This window comes from Pyricularia grisea, assembly GCF_004355905.1.
Source record: "Pyricularia grisea strain NI907 chromosome Unknown Pyricularia_grisea_NI907_Scaffold_1, whole genome shotgun sequence".
Classification (NCBI taxonomy): domain Eukaryota; kingdom Fungi; phylum Ascomycota; class Sordariomycetes; order Magnaporthales; family Pyriculariaceae; genus Pyricularia; species Pyricularia grisea.
The window spans coordinates 5,460,933-5,484,412 of NW_022156716.1; the positions used below are offsets into that span (position 1 = coordinate 5,460,933).

Below are 23,480 nucleotides of genomic sequence, written 5' to 3' on the forward strand. Positions count from 1 at the left end.
ATCCCCTGCCGGCACTGAGATTTCAAGTGATGACTAGATGCCCTTGACTGCACGTTAAATCAGGGGATGACCTCACCAGCCCATTATTGTATCAGGATGCTGGTTCAGGGTATCTATCTAAGTAGATGCTTGCCTGTTCGAGTCTGAAAATGCCCATATGCACAACCAGATGCAGTTCCAGTACGCTGGTGTAGGGAGACGACTTGGGTTTTGGCAATCTTGACGACCATAAATGCACTAGAGATCCTTCATCGGCTTCTGTCGTCATCCGCCCTCTTCCTTGAAACATGTGAACATCTCAAGATCCCCAGTTAAAGCCCCCGGCAGCCCAATGTCCAACCATCATCAATACAGTTAAGCCGACTTCACAATTAGGACAGCACTAGGGACTAAGCCAGCCTCTCGGAGAGTCTTGCTGAAGTCCTCACTCCCGGAAAATGTCTTGCGGGGAAATGTCAAGCTGAAGTTATCCACCGAGATACCGTGTTCCGCCTCGATCGCCTGCGCAACTTCGAACAGTGTAGTCTCCGCAGGAAACGTCTTCTGTACGTTGCCCCCTACAGGCAGTTGTAGACGCAGCCTGGCCTCGTTATGAGACACAGAGGGCTTGGGGGCTGCAGGTGCAGAGGAAGTAGGGGCGGGGGATGCCGAGGATGAAGCGACTGTCGTGCCATCTCGAGCAGCCTTGGCTTCGTCAGCCTTGCGCTTGCGCTCTGCCTTGTCGGCTTCGATCTTGGCCTTGATGCGTCTTTTGGCCTCGAGGTCGTCAAGTTTCTCTTGACGCTTCTTGGCAGCCTCTTTGATCTGCTCCTTGCGTGCAATTTCCTCTTTCAGGTCTTGAGTCTCCCTGGTGGCCTTTTGACGAATCTTCTCATTGCGCTTGGCATCCTCCTTGTCCGCCTCAGACTGAGCCGCCTTCTTGGCCTTGAGTTGCTCACGGAGCTCTGCCAGTCGTTCCTTCTTCTGCTCCTCAGTCAAGTGGGCAATGGCCTCTGTCGATTCGGAGAAATCGGTGTGGCCCCTGTGATTTACGGTGTGAGCAGTGGAGGCCCGAGCGAAACTTTGATCAACCACCGATACTGTTGAGCAAATACAGATCAATTACTCACGACTTTGTAGCATGAAAAGTAGCAGAGTCGCTGTTTCTGAACTTCTTTCCACATTCGTTGCAGACCAAGGAATTTGCTGATTGGCCATCATCAACAGGGGCGATGTTGGGTCCGCCTTGGGCCTCTTCCTCAGCGTCATCTTTGAGATCCTCCAGAGAGGTGTCCTGGTTCTTCTCGAGCCACTCGAGAGCACCTTGAACTAAAGTATGTCAAGAGGATTGTTAGCATAGCCTTGTAATTTCTGTGACGAATGTGATTTGGCCATCCACCTACGTCCGCCAGTCCTCTTGATTGCTAACTCGGCACGTGACTTGTCAAAGCCCATGTCCAGCAACAGGTCCAAATCTGACTGCGTCATGTTGATGGTGATGTTGTGCGTAAGGCCCGAGAGTTCCAGTAAGATATAGATATTTATGGGGTGCTAGAGGCTAAGTTATTGGATCAGTGGTGCTCTGATAATAAGTGGTGTCGGTTTATTCTGGGTTCTGGAGTGAAAGCAGTACACCAAAAGCCAGGAATAATATGCCGTGAATTAATGAATACAACAAACAAACAGATGGCCCTTGTTGCTTCTATTCCTCAGGTCGCTTGGGTAGGTAGGTACATGGAATAATCGATTTGTACCTAGCAAGCTACCTAGGTCGATAGGTTTCCGACGCTAGTACACACATGGACGTCATCTTTTGCTGCCTGCCCCAGCACCTTTGTTGCGTGCAGGGTACAGCCGGCGGTACGTACCTCTGATTAGCGGGGTTTTCTCCTGGAGCACCCTGTAAAAGTTGCGTGCTGGTACCCTAGCGTAAATACGGTATGTAAGGAGGGCGTCGGAATTTGGTGGGGCGGGGTGCACAGTATCCAACTGAAATTGCTGGCTCTATCTCTCTGAACTTTTAGAGAGGGAGGAATTCTCTCGATCAGGTTTACGTCGGTTTCCAAGTTGGGGAAGAAAATTTTGTTGCTCAATCACGTTTGTTGTGTGCTGCTACCTTAGCGCTGAGTTTAGACCTACAATGATGAGGTTATCAGAAGTGTGTGTGCATCTGCACCGACGTTGAGTGGGTCAAGGCGGGCCGCGGCCAAGCACCATACCTTACCTACCTTATGAAAGTTGCTCTTTGATATCAACACCTCACGTCACTTTGCTGATCTAACGAACCGTTGGAGTTCGCCGTTGAAAATTTCCAGTCACTTCAGGAGCATCGCTGGGCTGTTGTCCACTTTGTTTCTAGCTAGGTACCTTACCTAAGCTTTGTTAGGCTATTCATTAGTTGCTCAGATAGGGAATTACAAAGCAGCAAAAACTTTCATCTGGTCGGTCCTGCACAATCTCTTCGAGAAGAGTCGACAGTTACTACTAATCAAGCTCACAGCGCGCTGGCGAATCAAAGCAGCATCTAGCGTGCACGGACTGCTCAATCGGCAGCTTGTAGAGCGTCGCATCGGTGGACGGTGTCACCACCCACTTTACTTGATCCGACCTCCTTCCCTGTTAACATGTGTTATGTCATCCTGCCTTTGCATTTCCCCAGCTGAGGTTGTCCCCAGGATCGCAAGCAGAGCACACCACTTTTCTACCCTGCGACAACCACCGCGAAAGCCTGATATCCTTGACGCCAATACCAAACTTCATAATAATTAGCTGTAAAGCTTCTCATTTTCTTGCCCCCCTGGTTTGCACTTGCGATTTATCGAGCCTGGTCGTTTACGAGCCCATAGTGCGGGCAACTTTCGCCAACATTTGACTACCTGTCCAGTCCGCCGAAACCGAACCCGCGCAATAGCACCACCGCTCTGCAGCTTGCACGCAAACAGCCCAACACCCTCACCAAACCACCACGCCGGTGACAATGTCTGTGGAGCTGGATCCCACGGAGCTTGGCTTCCGCAGTATGTTCTCTCAAAAGCCAAATTTCGACGCACAAGTTTATGTGGGAGCAACATCGAGACTTTTTAGACTAACCTTGAGCGTCTAAAAGGGCCATTCACCTCGGAAGTTGCTCAGATACTGAAGATCCGGAACCCCAATAACCACCCGGTTGCTTTCAAGGTACTGCGATGCCCATATCTATACACGAAATCCCGTGAACTGAACGCTAACCCGCTTCGAAAACAGGTCAAGACAACAGCCCCCAAGCAGTAAGTCGTCAGCCAGTCCCTAGGTAGTAGGGCTTCAAAGGCATATATGCTCACCGTACGGTGAAGGTATTGCGTACGACCGAACTCTGGTCGCATAGAGCCGGATCATGAGGTCGAGGTACAAGGTGGGCTATTTCCCCTGCAAATAACTTGGCGGTCTGCAGAAGACGACTTGCTCACCTTACGCATCTCGCAGTTCTTCTCCAGGCTATGAAGCAGGATCCTCCCGCCGATGCCAAATGCCGAGACAAGTTTTTGGTTCAGGCTGTGCCTATTAGCGGCGATAAGGAGTTCGCTACGGTAGCCGACATTGTAAGTTGCCCCGTTACCTGATCGAATATTGTGAATTAGGTGATGGTAACCGAGTGCTAATTTCATGAGTCCTTTTACAGTGGGATTCGGTAGAGAAATCCGCTATTGTGGAGAGGAAAATCCGGGTGACCTTCCTACCTGCTTATTCTGCTACCGAAGCCGTAGCGACCCCGGCCAAAAGGGACACGGCTGACAATGCGGTATGGTTGAAACAATCTCTTTTGAGTTGTGAGTTGTCTTCATACTGACTCCACCGAATAGGTCGACGCTACGCCTGATGTCCCGCCCCCGTCTTATTCGTCTCCAGAACAATCCTCGGCTGCTGCGCAGCCAGCTAGCAGCCCCTCGGTCGACACAAACAAGGTCAGGGCCGAGCCAGAGTCTCCTTCCAACATCTCTTCATCTATTTCTGCCGCCACCGCGCAGGTTGCACAATCAAAGCCAGTGGAGCAAGTCAAAGAGAAAGTCGCAGAGGTCAAGAGCGCAGTAGCCTCGACGGTCGAGGATAGTGGGCTGAAGCAGCGCAAGAGCTCGGGCACTACGACTGTCAAACGTCAAACTACAGCCTCGGCGCCAGTAACAAAGGTGCACCCCGCAGCTCAGCAGGCGCCTCAGGGCGTTCCTGTACACATGGTGGCTGCCTTGTGTCTTGTGAGCTTCCTGCTTGCTTATTTCTTCTTCTAGTAAGGTAAGGAACCTCAGTTGTGCAAAGCTAGCGCGGGCGATATCCTGTGTGCTCCAGAGCTCGTGACTGGATGCTTTCGAGCTGTTGATTTGAGTTATGCGAATGAGAGGCCCTGCATATCTGATTGGCTTGCATGCTTTAATCCGATGTCTTGTTTTTCTTTTCTTTCTTTTTGGTACGACGAGAGGGTGGGCTGGTCGTGCTACAATTTGTATTGTGCCCTGCACGACTGTACCGCGAGATCGGCTAGGAGGGCGTTGTGCTAGGCTATAGATAGTGGGGGTTGGTGAGAAATCACAGCTGGTGGTTAATGTGGCAATGGGGCATGATTGTGAAGGAACGTCGCCTGCCTACCAGGTACACTGAAATGTTGAATGACTTGGTCTGCAGTGTCGCATCACGGCAGCAGCTCATGAGCATTGGTTGCTGTACATATGGAGACCTGAAACTGGAGCAGATTGGCCCAGAGAAATGTACTTATAGGTTGTACCTTCAAAGCACGAGAATTTCTTTTGTTCGTAACATCTGCTCTGGTACTGTCGTTAACCTCGATAGAATGGGTTGTGGTATCGTGTATCAAGCATTGCGAGCGATAGCACTCTTGTGCTATTTCCCTATATAGCAGTGACGCAGAAAGGAAGAAATAAACCTCGAGCGGTTGTAGAGTACGGTTTTAATGAAGGAGATTGAGATGACAAGGGCTCCCGCGGCATCAGCTGAACTGAATTTATCATATATTATGCAAGCCACACATGCTTTTGTTTCTATGCTCTAGGTACGCAATCCATCCCTTTCCCCCCTTGCGATCTGGCCTGTCAGCAATAATCCCCAATCGAGACTTCTAGTTTCTATCGCTCTCAGATGTCATCTATAAATCCTCACGAAACGCCCGTTGACACCAGCAGGTCGCCCATAAAATCAACGCAACCATCATGATTCCAGCTCGTCTTGCTTCCAATCGGCCACAGCCGCCACTCTGTCCCCCTTCTTCTTCCCACCGCTACCGACAAGACGGCCGCCGTCCTTGCGCTTGACGCGGCAGCGCATACCGACCTGCTCGTCCCAGATGAAGCGCCAGATGGCATAGACCCAGCTCTCGTGGCGGGGCAGGTCGTCGTAGAACTCGCTCGCTATCTCGTTCAGCTTGTGCAGCCTAGTCCAGGGCACGGCGGGGAAATCATGGTGCTCGTTGTGCAGCCCAACGTTGTAAGTCAGGAAGTTGAGGGGCCCGTAGTAGCTGAAGGTCTCCGGAACGGGGACGTTGTTCTTGGGGTCGCGAGCCTCGGGTGCAACAGTCTCATAGACGTAATGCTCTGCGATGAAGTGGCCGGCCAGAGGGTGGAGAGAGCCGGCGAGGAAAGAAGAGAAGATGAGGTAGAGCAGAGATTGACCAGATCCGATGCGTGTGACGAGGAAGTAGTCGAATGTGAACTGCACCAAAACGTTGACAAGCGACACCCAGGTGAAGGGCACGCGGAAGATGAACATGGGCCGCAGGGCATAGAACAAGATCTGGAACGTGCAGAAGAAGGCCTTGCCAAGGATTGAGTCCAGGAAGACGGCCTCCAATGCGGTCGGAAGGTCCGTATCGAGACCGTCGACACCGAGGGATTTGTGGTGCGTCAAGTGGTATGGCTGGATATTAGCGTGATTTTGTTAGTTGACAGGATCATTCAGTTTATAATTTATGGGCGAGACAGTGCCGGGGGAGATGGACGCACCCTAAACGATGCGCTGTACGGAATGCCAATGGGCAGGTTGGCTACTATGGCCAGCAGGCGGTTGGCAGTCGGTGACCGGAACGCAAGGTTGTGTGAGACCTCATGGATGGCCAGGAAGAGGTTTTGGTTGGCGGTGGCGCCGAAGATATAGGCCACGGCCCAGAATTTGATGGAGAAGAAGGATGTGTTCCGAAGCATCCAAGCCAGGAAAACCTGCAAGGCCACTACGCCAACAACGACATATTTGGTCAATGGCTCGGGGCCACAAAGTTTGGTGACCTAAGAATCGCATGGTGTCAGCCATCAGTCCTGTTCAAAGAGGAACGAATGGTCCCAAATCTCAAACGTCACCGCATGCCCCGCGGTCTCGCCAACTTGTATGTGCCATAGAATCCTCACTCACCTCTGGGTGGGCCTTGATGATTGCGAGGCGTCGCGTCCGGTGCGGCTCTTCTGTGTAAGTCCAAAAGAAATCTTTGTGCTCGGTCTCGATGGCCTCGCGCTCTTTGACCGTGGGGACAGACGGCGGCGGCGGTGGCGGGACCGACTTGGAGGAGCTGGTCTTGGATTTGCTTTTGGACTTGGCAGCGGCCGTCACCGTTACTGAAGAGGGCGCCATTGTGCTTCGATGGAAGGAACCTGACGGCAACGCAACAAAAATGATTGTTGGTTTTGGTGTCGGATGTCGTTTCTCTCCCGTTGATTTATTTCAACGACATGCATGAACTAACTCGTCGCGTGGTGAAGTTCTGGACGTGGCGCTGTTTAAAGAGGTCCACATTCCAAAACGACCTTACAAGGGATAGGGGGCGAAGAATAGGGGTCCAGCCAGTCGATCACCCTCCAAGAGAGCCCATGGGAAATTTCTCAAAAAGTGGTTTGAAAAAGTGGACAGGCATAATAAAAAATCGCCTTATCGACAGACGTGAAAACACGTTTATCGGGCGGTGAAGGAGCTTGTATGTGGGATAGCGGAGCCACTTTTGCGGGGAAGATCGTCCATGCAACAACACGACCAATTAAATTCGAGCTTGGCCAACGGGGGGAAGAGAAATCAGGGGCGCGCTTTTTTTTTGTGTTCTGGATTTCGGTAGCAAATTAGCAAGACGTTTTAGCCCTCTTGTGTCCTCTGTGTCTGTCAAGTCTTGAAGAAAAGAAGAAGAGAAAATTAAGAAAATAAAACTCAAATTCCTTCCAACATACATACATACATACATACTTGCCTACGTCCAATCTTGCCAACCGTAATTTGAGATTTATGTATCAAATTTTATTTGGGCCTTTTTATGCTGTGCTTGTATCTATCTTGTACATACAACTTGTGTTTCACCCCCACCCTCATTTCCAAATCCATGGAAAAGCCTTCAAGCATACCTCATGGTCATAGCGGGAGGCTTGTTCTCCAGGATATCATCTATCTCTTTGATGATCTCAGGAGTAAGCTTCTCAACAACATCCAGAGCCTTGATGTTGCTAAACACCTGCTCAGCGCTGCTTGCGCCAGTAATGGCCGAGCTGACATTGGGGTTCTTCAAGACCCAAGCGAGAGCCAGTGCAGCTTGTGTTGTGCCCAGGCGCTCGGCGATTGGGGCCAGCTTGTTAACCTTCTGAACCGTGCCGTCCCACTGCTCCTTGCCGGTTCGCTTCCAGTAACCCTTGATGAACTCAACCTGCTGCTGTGCAAACCTGGAGTCGTCCGGGATGCCGTCCTTGTACTTGCCCGAAAGGATACCCTCTGTTCAATATCTATTTGTTAGCTGCATTGGAAGACGCCTGATTCATATGCGGGGAGAAACTAACGCTTCAGGGGGCTAAAGACTGTAAGGCCCAGTTGTACCTCACGGTACAGGTGAGCATATTCTTGCTCAACCTTGAGGCGATCAATCATGTTGTAGCAAGGCTGCTCCATGACTGGGGCAATAAGTCCAAGACGGTCGGCCACACGATGTGCGTTCATAATCTCGTCGGCACTCCACTCGCTAGTGCCCCAGTACATTGCCTTGCCCGAGTTTATCAGATAGTTGAAGGCGCGAACGGTCTCCTCCATCGGAGTCTGCCGATCAGGCCTGTGTGCGTAGAGCAGATCTACGTATGCGAGCTGTAGTCGCTCCAGCGAGGACTCTGTGCCCTCAATGATGTGCTTGCGAGATAAGGCGACATTGTTCACCGGGTTGTCACCATTTGCGGCTCCCCAGTATATCTGGTTTTGGACGGTCACGTCAGTCGGTTACAACGAAACAAGATAAAGGTGTTATTGATCAGTTGTCTTCAATAGGCCTTACCTTGGTTGAGATGACCTGTTGAGATGAATTGGCATGTCAGTACATGATAACAACGGCGACGATGTATAAGTGAATCCAAGAAAGGAGAGAGGTCGGTTACCAAGTCGTTGCGTTTCCAGCCATACTTTTTGATGGCCTTTCCCATAACAATCTCACTCTCACCACCGGCATAACCTACTGTTGTCAGTACACATACAAACAAGGTTTACCCAGAAGTACGGGCGAATCTCTTACCCTCGGCACAGTCGAAGAAGTTGACACCGGAATCATACGCAGCCTTCATACAGGCAAATGTGGCCTCCTCATCGACGTGACCACCGTATGCTGTGAGACGGAACGTAGGTGTATATCTGTCATCAGCGGTCACATTCTTATGTGTAGATATGAGGAAGACAGCTTGTTCTTAAGACATACTGAGCCAACCGCCTAGAGAAATGGCAGAAACTTTGAGACCAGACCTTCCCAAGAAGCGGTACTCCATCTTTGGCAGATCGGTAGGCTTGGACATGATGAATTCTGTTGACAGTTAAGCTGGATATTGTACAATAATATCAGGAGCTCGGATGTGCCTCCTTGGTTGAACAGCTGCAGTAAAATATATAGTTTCGAATAGTAGCTTAGCTCTCTAGTAGATGAACAAGTATGTACAGCACGCTATTAAATGTGAATCAAATATGGGGACCCCGCCACATTAAATGACCCGTTCATCCCAAGTGAGATCAAGTAAGTATATTAATTAAACCCTTTGTTGCAGCTAGAGTTACATGGCTTCGGGGAAGAGAGGGTCTTTGGCGGGGTTTCCATGACAGCATGACAGCCTCATAGGTACATGTGCATCGGACGCAAGCGGAAGGACTTCTTCTGCCGTATCAAGTTAAGTGATGAGTGGGGGTTTTGTGCCTACCCAACTGCTGTACCACATTGCATTTTCCAATGGGATGGGAGAAGCGGCGAAATGTCGTGGACCCGAGTCCCGTTATGCGGTCGCCCCGCTGCTTAAATCCGGCCGTTCTGGAGACTTGGAGGTCGGAAAGCTCCCATGGTTTCCACACACCTCCACTACCTTGCCTTAGCATATCATAGCTGGGTTGCTTAGTACGAATTCATCTAGCTTATCGAGCCAACCAACCGGGCATCATGCATGGACTTGCCAAAATGCTCTTGAACGTGGAACTAATCAAGGAGTTCAAACATACAGTACAGTACATATGCCGGTTGGTTTCCAACCCCCACTATCTGCAACGCCTAGAGAATATGTGTATTTCGGCGGGAATAGAAAATTGACCGAACAATGGTCAGGTAGCTTCATAAAGTACTGTACAGCCGAAACCGTTGTTTTAGGAGCTCCTTTTCGGAAGCTGCCGGTGAACGACATCCTATGTCGTGCACGTACTGCCCGAACCTACCTTACCTTACCGTACCTATTCAAGCAACTAACCCCGCCCGGTGATGCATGACGCAAGATGTACCTAAGCGCGGGTAGGGATTCGAGCCGCTCATCACTTATCACATTTGTAATCGGGGTAGATGATGTCTGCGGAATTAAGTATTTCGAGAATGGCTTCCATTATGCGATCTCCATCCTGTACATCAGGTAGAATACGTGGTTTCTTATACTGATAATACTATACTATACTCCTCATTGCCGGTGGGAGTCGTGGCACAGGTTGCACCCAGTAAGTACAGGGAGGTGCTTTGCTTGATCGTGTATTTGATTCACCTTGGCTTAGGTTTAAGAAGTTACGGTTTTCAATGAATTTGTAGAGTTAGGTGCTCGGGGCATTGTTTGATGAACCCAGCAAAATTGAGGGGTTAGGATTGATAGATAAGCTGTTTGCAATCTGATATCTAGATTTCAAAATAAACCCGAGTTTGGCCATAGCTTCCGTCACAACATCGAGTTTCTCATCTTCATCTGACTACACTCTGGATCTTGTCAGACACGCCTCGGCAATTACATTTCTACCAGGACGGCAAGCTGCTGTTGTTTTCATGCCAGCTTCCAGTCACGTGCTCCCCTGATGACCACCAACTTCGAGCCATACCTGATATCACGATTAAATCAGACTAAATTTCGTCAAAAAAAAAAAAAAAATAGTCTAGTGAAGCAGAAGGTGCCAGAAAGAAACCAGGCAGATAATCTATACCTATGGTCACTTCATGATCTTCCGCGTTTTCTTTTGCGCTTACTACCTACCTTACCTACGTTTGAGCGTTGAGGAACAGGGCGGTTTACTTCGATTTTGCCCCACGTTTCGCTAGTGCAAAGATTATGACGAATGAATGGTCCAGTTTGTTACCCCGCTTTCCTTCGATATCGCATGCCATAACCAAAAAAAATATCTTGCACGGCAGCAACACCAGAACAATGGCCATGGAAAGACGTCGCAGAACAACCACCAGGCAGCCAGCGGGCCTGTATGCTGAACTAGAAGAGCCAGCAGACATTCGTCCATCCTTCGTTCACCCGGATATCCCATTCAACCCGCATCTCACACGCCTGCTCCCCAAGCTGAAATCACTCGCCATGGATGACAAGAGGCGTACACCCTCCGCGGCCTTGTCCAGGTTCTCAAGACGGACCAATTTCGTCCTCTATTCTCAGCACCGGGATCCACGGTGCGACCCGGAAAAGAGCTACACCCCGCCATACGAGCTTGACAGCGCCTTTGGGGAAACTTATCATCAACTGCCCGGGCTGACCAGTCGGGACAAGCAGGCCTAGGTGGTCCGCATGATCGACAAAGCCAGCAGGCTCTTGCAAAAGGAATGGCAAGCGTACGAACTCAGGATGCTGGATAGGGCGCACGGCCGGAGTAAGTCGCCAGGGGCAGAATGGCAGCGACAATCCACCAAGGCTTCTACTTCGTCTACTTCGGGATCAAGCAAACAAGACCACGACCCCATGCTGAGTGAATCGAGGCTTGGGGTATCAGAAGTAGCAGCCCTAGACTCTGCTGCTGACGTGCCACTTCCAAGTATTGAAATCGATGCATCTTTCGACCTTGAACTGTTGGTAAGAATGTCATCCCATACTTGGCTCGGTTGTAGGATTAAAACACTCGTCCGTACACGTCAACTGACCCATCAACACTGGATGCGTAGCCAAAGAAGAGCCAAGAACATTCTCAAGGTCACAGTCACAATACAGTTTATCACCAATGGTCCGACCTACCCGAGAACATTCGCCTCTGTATTATGAAATTGATGAGCGGACATGTCGGTGCCATTTGGGAAGCCCAAAGACTGTTAATGCTTGACTTTGCAGAAATCCAAGATTTTGAGAGTTTGTACATTCGAGAGCGAAACAAATGTCTCGGATACACTGAAGCCGTCATGAAGGGCCTCGAGAGCAAGGAGGCACTTGTCGAAACTCTCAGACGTGCTGGGAGGGAGGCCTCTGCCGACATCGAGCTGCTACGTTCAGAGCAAGCCGAGGAATATAGCCTAGTGATCGACAAGGTCACATCAGAGGATGTGATTGCTGGGAAGACATTCCTTCAGAATATCGGCCTATCTGACTTTGGTGTCATGCTCGAAGGATTCGAAGGTGTTTCGACAGGACCGATGTTCGAGATCGAATTTCAGTTGTCGGGAGAAGTTGGAGTCCAACCTTTCCAGTTCGAGCTCGATTGGAACTTGACCGTGGAAGAGGGGCTAATATGCTCTAGGGCCAACACTGAAGCCCGACAGAAGCCTGTATCCCATGGTTGGATGCATTTGAAGCGGGACCAGGACGAGTTGAATCCTAACGTGAATCCTGTGCACTTGCACTATTCGAGTCTGTCTTTAAAGAAGTCCATGAGTAGAGGGACGGATATTGAGCGAAGGCGCCAGAATAACAGGCCACATGAACCAGTGGGAGGCAACCTGCAGCACAAGCCCCTTAAGAACCAACCAGGAGTTAGTTCATTCAGCAGGCTGACGCCAGTCTCCAATTCGAGTTCCGATGATGTGTCAAAAGGAGCAACGCTCAAGCGGTCTGATAAGCGGGAAGGTATGGTTATGCAACAGTCAGCTGTTACCATGAGGACGGACGATGTCGATGGCGCATTGAAAACTTTAGACAAAAAGCACAATGGCATGCCCATTATCACGGCTACTGCTCCTCCAGTCTCAACACAACATCCAACCACCCCTACAAAAATTGTCCTCAAAACGTCCGTCGGAAGGGGCAAGCGTGACGCACCGGAGGAATTATCTGGTCCTCAGAAGAAGGTCCGCATAACACAGGGACAGGTGGTCAAGCAATCCAGGTCTGCTGGTCTTGAGTGTCAAGACAAGCAGCACAAGAACCAAAACCAGCCGAATGCTATTGTCAAGGCAGTTTCCAGGGAAGCGGAAGTCCCGCCGACCATCAACGCAGCCAGACTCAAAAGAGCTGCAGACCCGGTACCAAAGCCAACTATTCAGAGGGAACTACAGGCCTGATGAGCAACAGCAAGAAACGCATAACAGTTAGTCAGCTGTCCGTAAGGGGGGTTTTCCAGGAAAGAAATAATACCTGAGAGCCTATTGATCGCCTTTGGTCAATCAGGCTACTTGGATGGGGATGGTGAGGCTACCAAGTTGAAAGTAGCAGGACAATCTATCTTGCAAATGATATTCTTCATCTCGAGACGGGTGTCGGGAGATATTGAATTTGGACATGGGGAATTTTCGGTATTCAGGAACCAGGAGGAGAACTGGCAGTGTAGTAGTTGGTGGCAGCGTCAGACTCCAATTATCTCAGATGATATATTGATTTGAGAGCTTTATCAGGCAGGACAACAAGAAGCGTAGATTGACTCTTTAGGGAATTTGAGATCACATAGCTCAAGTAGATTCTCGCAGATTTCACGGACTTTCAATCCCAAGGGAAAACAAAGACCGACACAAAAACATGGCTGTGTTGCGTGTTGAGTTTGTAGAGCAAGCAGGCGACGTGAAAGAAGATGAAAAAAAAGGGGGTCAATCCGAAATTGGCGAGGCCCCTGAGAACCCGAACCCTAGAGATCCGAGTACGCGCAAGCCAAAGCACCGAAACCTTTCCAGGTCAATGAGCTCCAAGCCAAGACCAGCCCACCTCAGCGCCTGCCCAATGATAGCATTAGCATCCCCTCGGTACCTGGCAACGTCGGGGCGCTCCACTGCCAACTGCATCGTCATCGGGCTGCCGACACTATCATTGAGATTACTTGACTTGATGCACTCAGTGAGTGCGCAGTATTCGAGCTTAATCACTGGTGAATTGCGAAGCTATAAAATCTACTAGAAGAATAATTTATAAGCACCGAATACCACCACACGCCTGTACGTTGTCGCGCCCTGGAACTGAACACGGACACCGACAATTAGCTTCGCTACCTCGATACGTCCCGATCCACTCCAGAACATCCCCCCCAGCGCTTCGCAACAGCGGACAAAAGCCCTGCGCCTTTGCGCATTCAGTAATTCAAGATGGCACCTCGCATAGAGGCTCAGGAGATTGAGACGTACTGGAACATCTTCAGCGCGAGGACGAATGGCTCCAAGTTCCTGACGGGAGAGCAGGCGGCACCCGTGCTCAAGAACTCGGGGCTTCGCGATGATCAGCTCGAGAGGGTGTGGGATCTTGCCGACGTCGACAATGATGGAAACCTGGACTTTGAGGAGTTTTGCGTGGCCATGCGTGTCATCTTTGACATACTTAACGGGGTGCGTAGGATGCTGATTGAACCAGCGGCGGGCGGAAGGCCATGATGGATGTGGCGCCGCCCGTCTCTACTCGGTCGTGATGCTGGTTGTTCTCTCTATCAATTATTTTTTACTAACTTGGCGACCCCTCTCTCAGGAACACGCCGACGTCCCGACTACACTCCCGGATTGGCTCGTCCCAGAATCCAAGGCACACCTTGTCCAAGCCAACCGAGCTCTGACAGGAAAGCAAGTACAATTCGAGCGCGTGGACGATGACCCCGACTCCCCGGGCCTCAAGGATGGGTTCGACTGGTATATGAGCCCGGCGGATAAGTCCAAGTACGAATCCATATACCAGGAGAATAGGGACATGCGGGGAGAAGTGTCGTGTAAGTCAAACCAGTACTCGTGTCCATGTCTACCTCAGAAGGTTGTTAGCTAACACATAATAACTTGGCAACATTCAGTCGGCGCCCTCGAGGACCTTTACGAATCACTCGATGTCCCAGATACAGACATTAGGTCGGCCTGGAACCTGATCAACCCTTCAGCTGGCCCTACGATCAACAAAGACGCCTGCCTCGCCTTTCTTCACATTCTCAACTACCGCCACGAAGGCTACCGGATTCCCAGGACGGTTCCTGCGTCTCTCCGCGCTTCTTTCGAGCGCAACAAGATCGATTACCAGGTTGACAAGCAGGGAGCCTCGCGGTGGGCAACCAAGGCCGATGATGAGACCTCCACGGGCCGCAAGGCCAAGTTCGGTGATCAGTACCTGACCCGTCTGGGGCGTGGCAGCTTCAAGACTTCTGGAACCGACTTTTCCAGCGCCCAGGCGGATTCTGAATGGGAGGAGGTGCGACTGAAGAAACAGCTCGCTGAGCTGGATGCCAAGATGGCGAGGGTGGAGGCTGATGCTGAGAGGCGGAAGGGTGGCAAGCGCGATTCGAAGCCGGCGCTTGTCAAACGGGAGCTGGAGCAGCTTCTTGATTACAAGCGGAAGCAACTGCGGGAGATAGAAGAGGGCAACACCAAGGGTCAGGGTGGTGGAAGCCTCAACGGGATACAAGATGATTTGCAGACAGTTCGTGAGCAGACCGATGGCCTGGCGTCGCACCTGAGGTCGAGGCAAAAACACCTCGAAGAATTGCGTCGGCAAATCGAGGACGAGAAGGCCGGCAGGTGAGCGGAGATGTTACCTTTGATAGGGGAGAGCCAGGTTTTATTTTTACTCGCTTGGCTTCAGTGACTCCTTGGGAAGCTGTCTTGTGATGGAGTTTTTCTTTTCTTTTTTTTTTTTTTTAAAAAAAAAAAAAAAAAGAAAAAAAAAATCATCTCAAGGGTTGGCTACCCACTAAAGCTCAGACTAAAGGGGTTGATCACGCCCCGAGTTGGTTCATGATGATTTTGGGTACGATTTGCTGTATATGGTCTTGAACATCTCTTGCTAGCATTTCCAGGCTTTGACTGCGCACATACCGTTCTGACATGGCTGTATAATTTATTAGGGTAATTTTGTGTCTATCCATCCGGGCAGATATTTGCTCTCGTGGACTATCTACATACCGTTCTACTCGTACACCCGCATTCCTTCTCGTCGCAAGCCAACCCAATCTATGCGACGCTTCCTTCCATGTAGCCCGCCATTTTAGGTAAGGACAAATTCCTGCCCTTTGCCAGCCAGACCATGAAGGACAACAGCTTGATGGGGCCCATCCGGCCAACACCCCGGCTACGACCGACCGACATGGCGAAGATGTCGACCGGCAGTGGTTTCACAACGGCAGGCGGCGAGCCGGCAAGGGCGTTGAGGATGTTGTTGGCAACGCCGGCCGCCTAATAATAATTCACAAGCAGGTTGACCGTCAGCAAAACGAGTCTATGCGGTTTTTAAGCTGTAATATTGGCAATTGTGCAACGGTTGTGCATTACTTACCTGTTTCTCTGTGATCAGGAAACTCGCCCTGGGCGAGGACACGATATCTCCGGCAGCCCAAACCCCTTCGGCACCACCTCCCTTGATGCGGTAGAACTCGTCCACGGCGACATACTTGTTCTCGTTCAGGAACTTGGGGTCGATGTACTGAGTGTTGGGAACCATGCCCATGGTCGGCAGGTATACGTCCGTCATGATGGGCTCGCCACCGCCGACAAATGTGACCTTGGTCTTGCCGTCCTCGGTGTTTTCGGTGGACTGGACGCGAGATTCGGTGCGGACCTTTACGTTGAGCTTGGCGAGCTCGGAGAGGGCCGAGGAGGCGGTGCTGTCGCCGCCCAGCAGCTCCTTGTCCCCCGTTACGAGGTAGATCTCCTTGGTCTTGCCGTACTCGTAACCGATCTCGCCTGCGAGCTCGACGCCGGTGGAACCGCCGCCGGCGATGACGACCACCGAGGCGTTCTTGACGCGCTCGGCCGTGTCGCGCAGGCTCTGGACCAGCTCCTCGTGCGTGCCGTTCGCCTTCCACGGCACGCTCTGGTCGCCGGCGTTGTTGGCACCCGTGGCCAGCACGAGGTGGTCGTACGTCAGCGTGCGGCTATCCCCGCCATCGCCCAGCGCGACTGTGACGGTCTTTGCGGCAAAGTCGGAGGCCTCGGCGCTGCCGACGACCACCTCCCAGCGATCCTCGGGGTAGTGGGAGAGGGCCTTGGTCAGGGGCTGCAGGATCTCCTCATCCTTGATTACGCCGGGGATGATGGCGCGCACTGAAGCAATGTTCCAGTAGAAGTGGCTGTTCTATGGCAGATGTTAGCCTTTTTTTTTTTTTTTTTGTGGTGGTGAAAATGAAAGCATTTTTTCCAGTTGTCCTGCAAAGAGTTGATATCTCGGTTGGCCCTCTTTTGATATCCAGAAAAAAAAAGGTGATCGAAGCTTAAGAGTTTCAAGATATCTCGGCCTTCCCACTTCTAACCAGTCCATCCCATTCACATCTCAAACTGACCTTGGAGACCAGTATGACTTTGCATGTTTTATGCTTTTTCAACAGAGTGTGTGCAACCAACACACCAGCGTAAGAGCCGCCAAGAATGACGATGGTTTTTGGGTTGCTCATTTTGTGAAGAGTTTGTCTTTTGGTTACTGTCTAAAGCCTGTAGAGTAGGTATACCAGAGGGTAGAAGAGAGCAAAAGCAATCCGCTAAAAACTTTGTAGGGAGAGCAGGGGTGACAAAACGACGCAGAAGCCTTCGAAGCAATGGATACAATGACAAAATCGACAGCAAGTGCGATTGATATATCCAGGAATCAAGTACCCAAAAAAAAAAAAAAAAAAAAAAAAAAAAAAAAAAAAAAAAAAGCTAGATAGGTTACGGTAGGTCTCTAGTACGTGCGGTCCGTTCGGCGTCCCAGATTAGCTCCCGCAGAGAAGCCGAAGGAAGTGAGTGAATGGAGCCTACAGGCCCTTGGGTGACAGGGCGTATGGGCCCATGATACATGGATCAAGCAGGTAGGTAGTCAGGAGTAGAAGCACGATTGCGTCTGTGGCACAAGTCAGGGGACTGGTGGTTTGAGGATTACAAAACCACGGTTTGCTTGTTCGGAACAAAACAAAAGGTTGTCACTCATCAGCTGCTGACGGCGATTGGCTTGTTAGGCTAAACGATCCGGCAAGGGAATCGAGTTGAAAAAAAAAAGTAAGAAGAAGAAAAACAGGCATGCACCTTACGCAGCCATAAGGGAAGGTAAGCATGGGGGCTGGACTTGACTGTGGGATTGCTTTCTTGGGAAGTGGATACAAGACTACGTACGCCAAAGGTAATGATAATTGAACCTTACCTTAGTCAAGTCTCAAACCTCCACTGCCTTTTATCCATTCAATAGCGGCCCGGAAACGAACGCATCAATCAATTGCACAGCTGTCGTTGATAACCTTATTAACCCTGTATACGTCAAATGGATTACGCGTATATCAAATGGGGGTTCAAATGACAAACAAAGTAAACCGAGATTAATTGGCGATCATCGTCTATCTCTGCGCTTATTTTAAGCCAGTGTCGTGGCTCTTCTTTGCCAATCTTTGCCCAATCCATTACCAGATCAAATCGCGACGAACCTGAGGTAATTAGGCTACCAGATGTTTGATCTCGGCCGACGTTATGGATCTTTTCTAGACTCTTCTGAAGCTGCTAACAAGAACAGATCAATGTTACTTTTCTATTGAAGTCGCTTCCGCTCTCGTACCCGCAGGTGGCCCAGCAAGGAAAAAAGGGTAGAGACAACTTGAGGAGAAAGCTGCAGACGGGGTGCCTCGGCTTGAAACCATATGTGCTCAGCTCACACTGAGGTTACGATTAAATCGCCACTCAGTATCACTTGCCGCCGAATATCTCTTGCAAATCTGTGGCCCTAATGACCAAACCTTACCTACCTAGGTAAGGTAGCTAAATTGCCTATATATAACCCGATCCCGGACCGCACGAGCTCACAAAAGGTGTCTTCAGATGAAGGGTGATCCGTGAGTCAAGAACCAGAATGCGGAGGCGCCGACTTGCAAAACTCTGTCTATCCTTCAGGATTCTTTCCTAGACATATAAGAATATGAGGGGAGAATGTGGCACCCCACATTCATCATGGGAAAGCTAGGCCGGCCCTTATACTTGCTTCCTGTTACCTACATATCGTGTGTCTAGGTAGTTTGCAGAATCTGCTGGTACCGCAATGAAGTCCACAATATCTGTACTTATTGAGGAGCTAGGCTCGTTGCAGGCCTCCAATACTACTAATATACATGACCCATCGCCAGAGGGTGTACCTTTTGTTCCTGGATCGGCGCCTGGCTTGTCCAATGGGGAAATTTGCTTGGATGACGTCCCTAGATTTCTATACCGGACCTATTCACGCAAGTCGCAAGGCCGAAACGACGACATCTGGGTGGCTTCCAAAGACGCAGCAGAGCGGCCCGCCGCGGCCACAAACCGGACCGATATCCTCCTCCGAAGCGGCGACAAGGTGGCCGCAGACCTAAACCGACACGCCCGTTGGTGGCCCAGGACTCGGGCGCGGGCACGTCGAACGGAAAAGTGCAATCTTGTATCGTGGACGAGCTCGCTTCTCTTTGCACTACGCATGATATACTTTCGACATCGAAGCAGCCGGGATGGCTCCAAACTGGAAGACATTTGGCTCCATGTGGTTGATACGAGCAAGTTTCCAAGCGGCACCTTTGTCCGAGACGCCTATCTCTACGCTCGATACGCAGAATTCGATGCAGGGCCCGGGGATACGCTGGGAGACTTGAATGAGACTCACTCCTCGAGCGAGTTTTACTTTGGCGAGTACTTTTCCCAGGGTGCCCTCAAAGTCCAAGACAGAGGCTGCGCAGTATCTGCCAAGGAGATGGAGCAGGCAGGGCTCCTGAAACTGGGACTAGCTCTCAATCAAGGGATGGGACTGGCAAACTGGGTGGTTCTCAAAAGGCAAAGATGGCTTCGCAGCTCAGGACGTGACATGTCCACCCAAGAGTTGGATATGGCCGTCAACATCGCATTGCTTTTTGACGACTATGAACTTCCCATGGCAGCTGCATTTTTGGCCCTAAGAGCATGGCCGAGGAATCAAATCAAGATCATCCTCAGTCGGTTGTGCTCCGTCACTGTCCGGTGCAGGCAAGGTAAGCTGTCCAGCAGAGTGCAAATCCCGGTTTAATTACTGCTGTATGCTAACATAGTGTGCATGATACTCGGGTGTGCCAGATGTCACTGAGCTTCTTGATGTGTCTCCTAAAATCGAGGGCTCTTACAGACATCTGGATGACAAGATGCCGGAGCTCAAGCAATTTGAAAAGATCATGTCAATGGTCGCGCTCCAGCTGCCGGCTCTTTACGCCAAGAGATTGATCGACTTTACATCGCAGAGTCTCTCCTCTCTCGAAGAAAACATTGCTGCGGATGGCAGCATGACTTCAAAACCGACCGACATGTCAACACTACCCTCAGAGGACTGGTTGCCAGAAAAGATCACAAAAGAGGAATTAGAGACCATCTTCCTTCGCGAGGTGCTGAAGCTGGGCGAGGGACTTAGGAATCTCAGAGAAAAGTACGAGCGGGATGTTGCACAGGCGTCGGAATAGACCTCTTACAGGGAGGGACAATGTGGAATATTCCTCTGGCGTTGTTTGTTCGACTAGTCTTGTACAAAACAAAACATACATGCAACCTTGAAACAAACTGTTGCGGGAACACAAGCGCATTGATCAAGGTTGCATCCCGACATATTTTCAGAACTTTCTCCGATTCACCAAAAAAGTAGCTTGCACGCATTTCTCGAGAAGGTAGCAAGGCAAGCTTGGCAAAGTACCCGTACACTATCCGCCTACTGTAGGTACCTACATACTTTGTAGCTTATCTTACCTACCTAGGCAGCCAGGACGAGGACGATAAGCACGCACGCCGGGTTGTTTCTCACCATGTGCAGACGGACTGCCATAATTCTTTTTATTTTTTTATGTCGGGCCGAAATCGGTCTTGGGCTGCGTAGCCGGGCCACGTAGTAGATACAGTAGGTAGGTACCTTATACCTTACTTTACCTAGGTAGGTAAGGTATTCTTTAGCCTTTGGCCAGGAAGGCGTTAGTGACAGCCGAAAACAATTTGTCACGAGCCCGAGCACCTGCCACCTTCGGGCTGCGGGTTGTACAGTAGTTCACAGGAAGAGGCAGCTCAGGGGCCCCGGTGCAATGTTTCGGTCCAGGAGCGGTAAAGAGCTCCCCACCCGAACTGGCTCTTTTAGCTGCCCCACATGACTTGCCATCATGCCTCACCCCCGCTGAAGATGTCATCCGTCACATTGGTACCAAGACTCCTTCAGTTCCTCAACAAACTACGACCCCGCCAGATCTTCTTAATTAAAAAGAGATCAATCTCGTCTTCATTCCAATTATTATCTCTCACAAACTATTGTCCTTTCGAGAATAAAAACACACACATCACCAAAACATGGCTCAAGAACAGTCTGCGGCCTTCCAGAAGGCTATTGTCGACTCCAAGAAGCTGCTCAAGAAGCCTTCTAACGAGGAGCTGCTCGAGCTCTACGGTAAGTCGCACTCTTGACACAGCTACCTAGCTAGCTTTCTGGGCAACAAAAAAAACAGACATGCAACATCTCCTCCATTCCATGCTAACCACTGTTGCGACAGGTCTTTTCAAGGTCGGTACCTTCGAGGACATCTCCAAGGCCGAGGTTCCCGGCATGTTCGAACTCAAGGTAAGCCCCGCTCTCACCCGCCCACACCCTGGCCCCTTTTACTGCCTGTTCGAGTATATTGACACAGAAATGGATTCTCTATCATGTAGGCCAAGGCCAAGAAGGCCGCCTGGCAAAAGATCGTCGACGAGGGTGTTACTCCCGAGCAAGCTCAAGAGAAGTACGTTGCGCTCGTCGAGAAGCTGAAGGCCACCTATGGCTTTGACGAAGCCAAGGAACCTGAAGCTGTTGGCGCTTAGGAGAAAGAAATCAAGATATCGTGGGGGTCAATTGATGGATAGAACGCAGACGAAGTGGCAGGTCCATGGCCATGACATGAAAAAGCAACGGCGTCATAGTGCGTCCTTTCGTTTCGTCTTGGCTCATGAGTATCATAAGTCGGCAACCTTGTGTTTTGTGTTCATTCAAACCACAGACTGCCATGACACAACTCAATAAGAGAACGCGACCAATGAAAACATGCCTCATGAAGACCGAATTTTGTACAGTTTTCACAGTTCCCTCGATGGGTATCCTGGTGGTTTTTTTTCTTTCCTTCTTCGCTTCTTCCAATATCGCTCGCCAATTCACCAAGTGTTACCTGCCCAGTCAGGTTCTGGATATGACAAGGTTGCCACCCAAGGAGCTTCACCTTGTCCGTATCTCTGTACCGGCATGCTGTATGGGGAACGCAGGCCTACCACAGGACGACCCAGGCCTGGATTCGTCGTTTCTGTCGAGGGTGTGTCTCTTTTGACAACGGCGGTCATCAATGCATCTTTGGCGAACAACTCGGGCCACACAAGAACTCCGATCTCCCATGATGATATCCTTGTCTGGCCCCCCGCGCCTGTCGCGTCACCCCAGGCTTGCTTTGACAGGTTGGCTGAAGACAACAGCGCCCAATCGATTGAATTAGCTCCATATCTGATGTAAGTCTTAATATGCGGTGCAGCTCGGTTCCGGCCCGCATCTAATATAGAAACGTTTTGGTCAAGATCTGCACAGTTGAGCTCATGTTTTAGCTTTTACGCCCCGAAATAAAAAGGTTGAGAAATCACAACAGACGTACCTTTTCCATGTGGCGAATCGTTGGCCCAGTGGCAAAGTAGGTGTTTTTGATATATCAGCTGCTTTGCTTGCTGGGATGACTGTATCTTGGTGTGTATGGAGCCACCAGAACCATAGCCATCCAACGAGCGCCGAATCTCGTCGGCAGTGGGAAACATGATCTTGAATTGCGGCCTTGGTGTAACAACGGCGGCCTTTCCTCGGCACATGGAATCAAAGAGTGTTCTTTGGAGCCAAGTGTCTGTTGGGCCGAGCGTTGCGATGGACGAAACCTGTACCACGACTTCAGATTTACCGACTTGCAGTGGCACAGACCGAAGCGCCCTCCTGATAGCTGCCCATCCCCAAGCACTCGTGGACAAGTCGGTAAAATCATGTCGTCCCGGCACGCTGGCGATGAGGGTACCGCGGATGCTGGAAAAGTCATATTTTTCCAGATTTGTTACGAGGTCTCGACAGACAACACGTTTGTCATCATATGCCTTCAGATAGTTGAGTAGATCCACCTTAAACTTGACACCAGTGCCCTCGGTCAAACTTTCGTACTCGCAGCCATTTGCAGGATCCTGGCTTTGGAGAAGAGGAAGGCGAGGCGAGAGCCATATTCTGTTGGTCATATTGGTCCAGTCCTTCGGAATCATGTTGGCGGTGTGTATCACAACCTGCGCCGTGTCGTCGTGACGCAAGAGGACCAGCATCTTGGAGTGATGAGTGCCAAATATTTCAGGGAGAAAGGCCGTGTGTAGCACGACATTTTTGTGCTTTTCGGCATCATCCTACGATACGTCGTCAACGTTTAGCCTGAGCAGATAGATTTGAAGCTCAAGATGTCATACCTGAAGAAGAATCCGGTTAGGATCGTCTTTCTTCCAAAATCCATGGACTACATGCACTCTGACAAGGTCGCGAACGTCTTGGTCTAGGGCATCGAGAAGAAACTCGATATCGTGGAGGTAATTAAAATCCCAGCATTCAGCAATCAGAGGATCACCAATGATGTCGTTTAGGCTGAGAGTATCGACATTGTCCTCCTCTCCGAGGTCACGAATATGAGTCAGGCGAAAGGGTGAGCTGAATATCGCTGGTGAAGGCATCTTTGAGCGCGCTTGCTCAGCGCCTCTGCTTCCAGAGTCAACATCTGGCTCAGATGCGGTCTCGCTGGCGGGGCCGCTCTCTGTGCTACCCTGTTCGTTCTTGAGCAAAGGGTCTGGCCTGGCGTGCCTTTCATTGTCCGTCTTTTGTCTCTTTCTCGGGGGACTGATTGGACGCGTCAATGATCGGGGGCCAATCCCAACCTCTTTATCAATGCCGTCCATGCCGAAAGCGCCT

General features: G+C 50.5%; 10 protein-coding genes across 10 annotated transcripts; 5 read left to right on the top strand and 5 right to left on the bottom strand.

The window, feature by feature from the left end:
- Window positions 1-354: 354 nt before the first annotated feature.
- Window positions 355-1,467, bottom strand: PgNI_01677 (uncharacterized protein; the record flags this gene model as incomplete). The annotated part of the gene is made up of 3 exons (XM_031121749.1): window positions 355-1,021; window positions 1,110-1,308; window positions 1,383-1,467. The coding sequence occupies 3 exons, from the start codon at window positions 1,465-1,467 to the stop codon at window positions 355-357; spliced, it is 951 nt and encodes a 316-aa protein (XP_030988194.1).
- A 1,183-nt stretch (window positions 1,468-2,650) lies between these two features.
- PgNI_01678 (uncharacterized protein) lies at window positions 2,651-4,798 on the top strand. Its single transcript, XM_031121750.1, has 7 exons — window positions 2,651-2,996; window positions 3,086-3,156; window positions 3,223-3,245; window positions 3,312-3,370; window positions 3,442-3,557; window positions 3,638-3,757; window positions 3,819-4,798. Exons 1-7 carry the CDS (start codon window positions 2,957-2,959, stop codon window positions 4,239-4,241), a joined length of 852 nt encoding a protein of 283 aa, XP_030987518.1. The 5' UTR covers window positions 2,651-2,956; the 3' UTR covers window positions 4,242-4,798.
- A 189-nt stretch (window positions 4,799-4,987) lies between these two features.
- On the bottom strand, window positions 4,988-6,844 carry PgNI_01679 (uncharacterized protein). Its single transcript, XM_031121751.1, has 3 exons — window positions 6,367-6,844; window positions 5,964-6,242; window positions 4,988-5,877 (listed from the first exon to the last, which is right to left on the bottom strand). Exons 1-3 carry the CDS (start codon window positions 6,580-6,582, stop codon window positions 5,173-5,175), a joined length of 1,200 nt encoding a protein of 399 aa, XP_030987517.1. The 5' UTR covers window positions 6,583-6,844; the 3' UTR covers window positions 4,988-5,172.
- Window positions 6,845-7,240: 396 nt separating this feature from the next.
- Window positions 7,241-8,879, bottom strand: PgNI_01680 (uncharacterized protein). The gene is made up of 6 exons (XM_031121752.1): window positions 8,660-8,879; window positions 8,480-8,569; window positions 8,346-8,419; window positions 8,246-8,260; window positions 7,764-8,163; window positions 7,241-7,698 (listed from the first exon to the last, which is right to left on the bottom strand). Exons 1-6 carry the CDS (start codon window positions 8,751-8,753, stop codon window positions 7,328-7,330), a joined length of 1,044 nt encoding a protein of 347 aa, XP_030986634.1. The 5' UTR covers window positions 8,754-8,879; the 3' UTR covers window positions 7,241-7,327.
- A 1,727-nt stretch (window positions 8,880-10,606) lies between these two features.
- Window positions 10,607-12,676, top strand: PgNI_01681 (uncharacterized protein; the record flags this gene model as incomplete). Its single annotated transcript, XM_031121753.1, has 2 exons — window positions 10,607-11,261; window positions 11,351-12,676. Exons 1-2 carry the CDS (start codon window positions 10,980-10,982, stop codon window positions 12,674-12,676), a joined length of 1,608 nt encoding a protein of 535 aa, XP_030986635.1. The 5' UTR covers window positions 10,607-10,979.
- A 725-nt stretch (window positions 12,677-13,401) lies between these two features.
- PgNI_01682 (uncharacterized protein) lies at window positions 13,402-15,347 on the top strand. Its single transcript, XM_031121754.1, has 3 exons — window positions 13,402-13,921; window positions 14,058-14,292; window positions 14,371-15,347. Exons 1-3 carry the CDS (start codon window positions 13,685-13,687, stop codon window positions 15,087-15,089), a joined length of 1,191 nt encoding a protein of 396 aa, XP_030986632.1. The 5' UTR covers window positions 13,402-13,684; the 3' UTR covers window positions 15,090-15,347.
- A 140-nt stretch (window positions 15,348-15,487) lies between these two features.
- Window positions 15,488-16,953, bottom strand: PgNI_01683 (uncharacterized protein; the record flags this gene model as incomplete). The annotated part of the gene is made up of 3 exons (XM_031121755.1): window positions 15,488-15,739; window positions 15,840-16,637; window positions 16,843-16,953. 3 exons carry the CDS (start codon window positions 16,951-16,953, stop codon window positions 15,518-15,520), a joined length of 1,131 nt encoding a protein of 376 aa, XP_030986633.1. The 3' UTR covers window positions 15,488-15,517.
- A 1,604-nt stretch (window positions 16,954-18,557) lies between these two features.
- Window positions 18,558-19,968, top strand: PgNI_01684 (uncharacterized protein; the record flags this gene model as incomplete). The annotated part of the gene is made up of 2 exons (XM_031121756.1): window positions 18,558-19,509; window positions 19,592-19,968. 2 exons carry the CDS (start codon window positions 18,558-18,560, stop codon window positions 19,966-19,968), a joined length of 1,329 nt encoding a protein of 442 aa, XP_030986630.1.
- An 865-nt stretch (window positions 19,969-20,833) lies between these two features.
- On the top strand, window positions 20,834-21,340 carry PgNI_01685 (uncharacterized protein; the record flags this gene model as incomplete). The annotated part of the gene is made up of 3 exons (XM_031121757.1): window positions 20,834-20,930; window positions 21,034-21,101; window positions 21,191-21,340. The coding sequence occupies 3 exons, from the start codon at window positions 20,834-20,836 to the stop codon at window positions 21,338-21,340; spliced, it is 315 nt and encodes a 104-aa protein (XP_030986631.1).
- A 327-nt stretch (window positions 21,341-21,667) lies between these two features.
- Window positions 21,668-23,467, bottom strand: PgNI_01686 (uncharacterized protein; the record flags this gene model as incomplete). Its single annotated transcript, XM_031121758.1, has 3 exons — window positions 21,668-22,080; window positions 22,153-22,927; window positions 22,988-23,467. The coding sequence occupies 3 exons, from the start codon at window positions 23,465-23,467 to the stop codon at window positions 21,668-21,670; spliced, it is 1,668 nt and encodes a 555-aa protein (XP_030986628.1).
- Window positions 23,468-23,480: the final 13 nt, after the last annotated feature.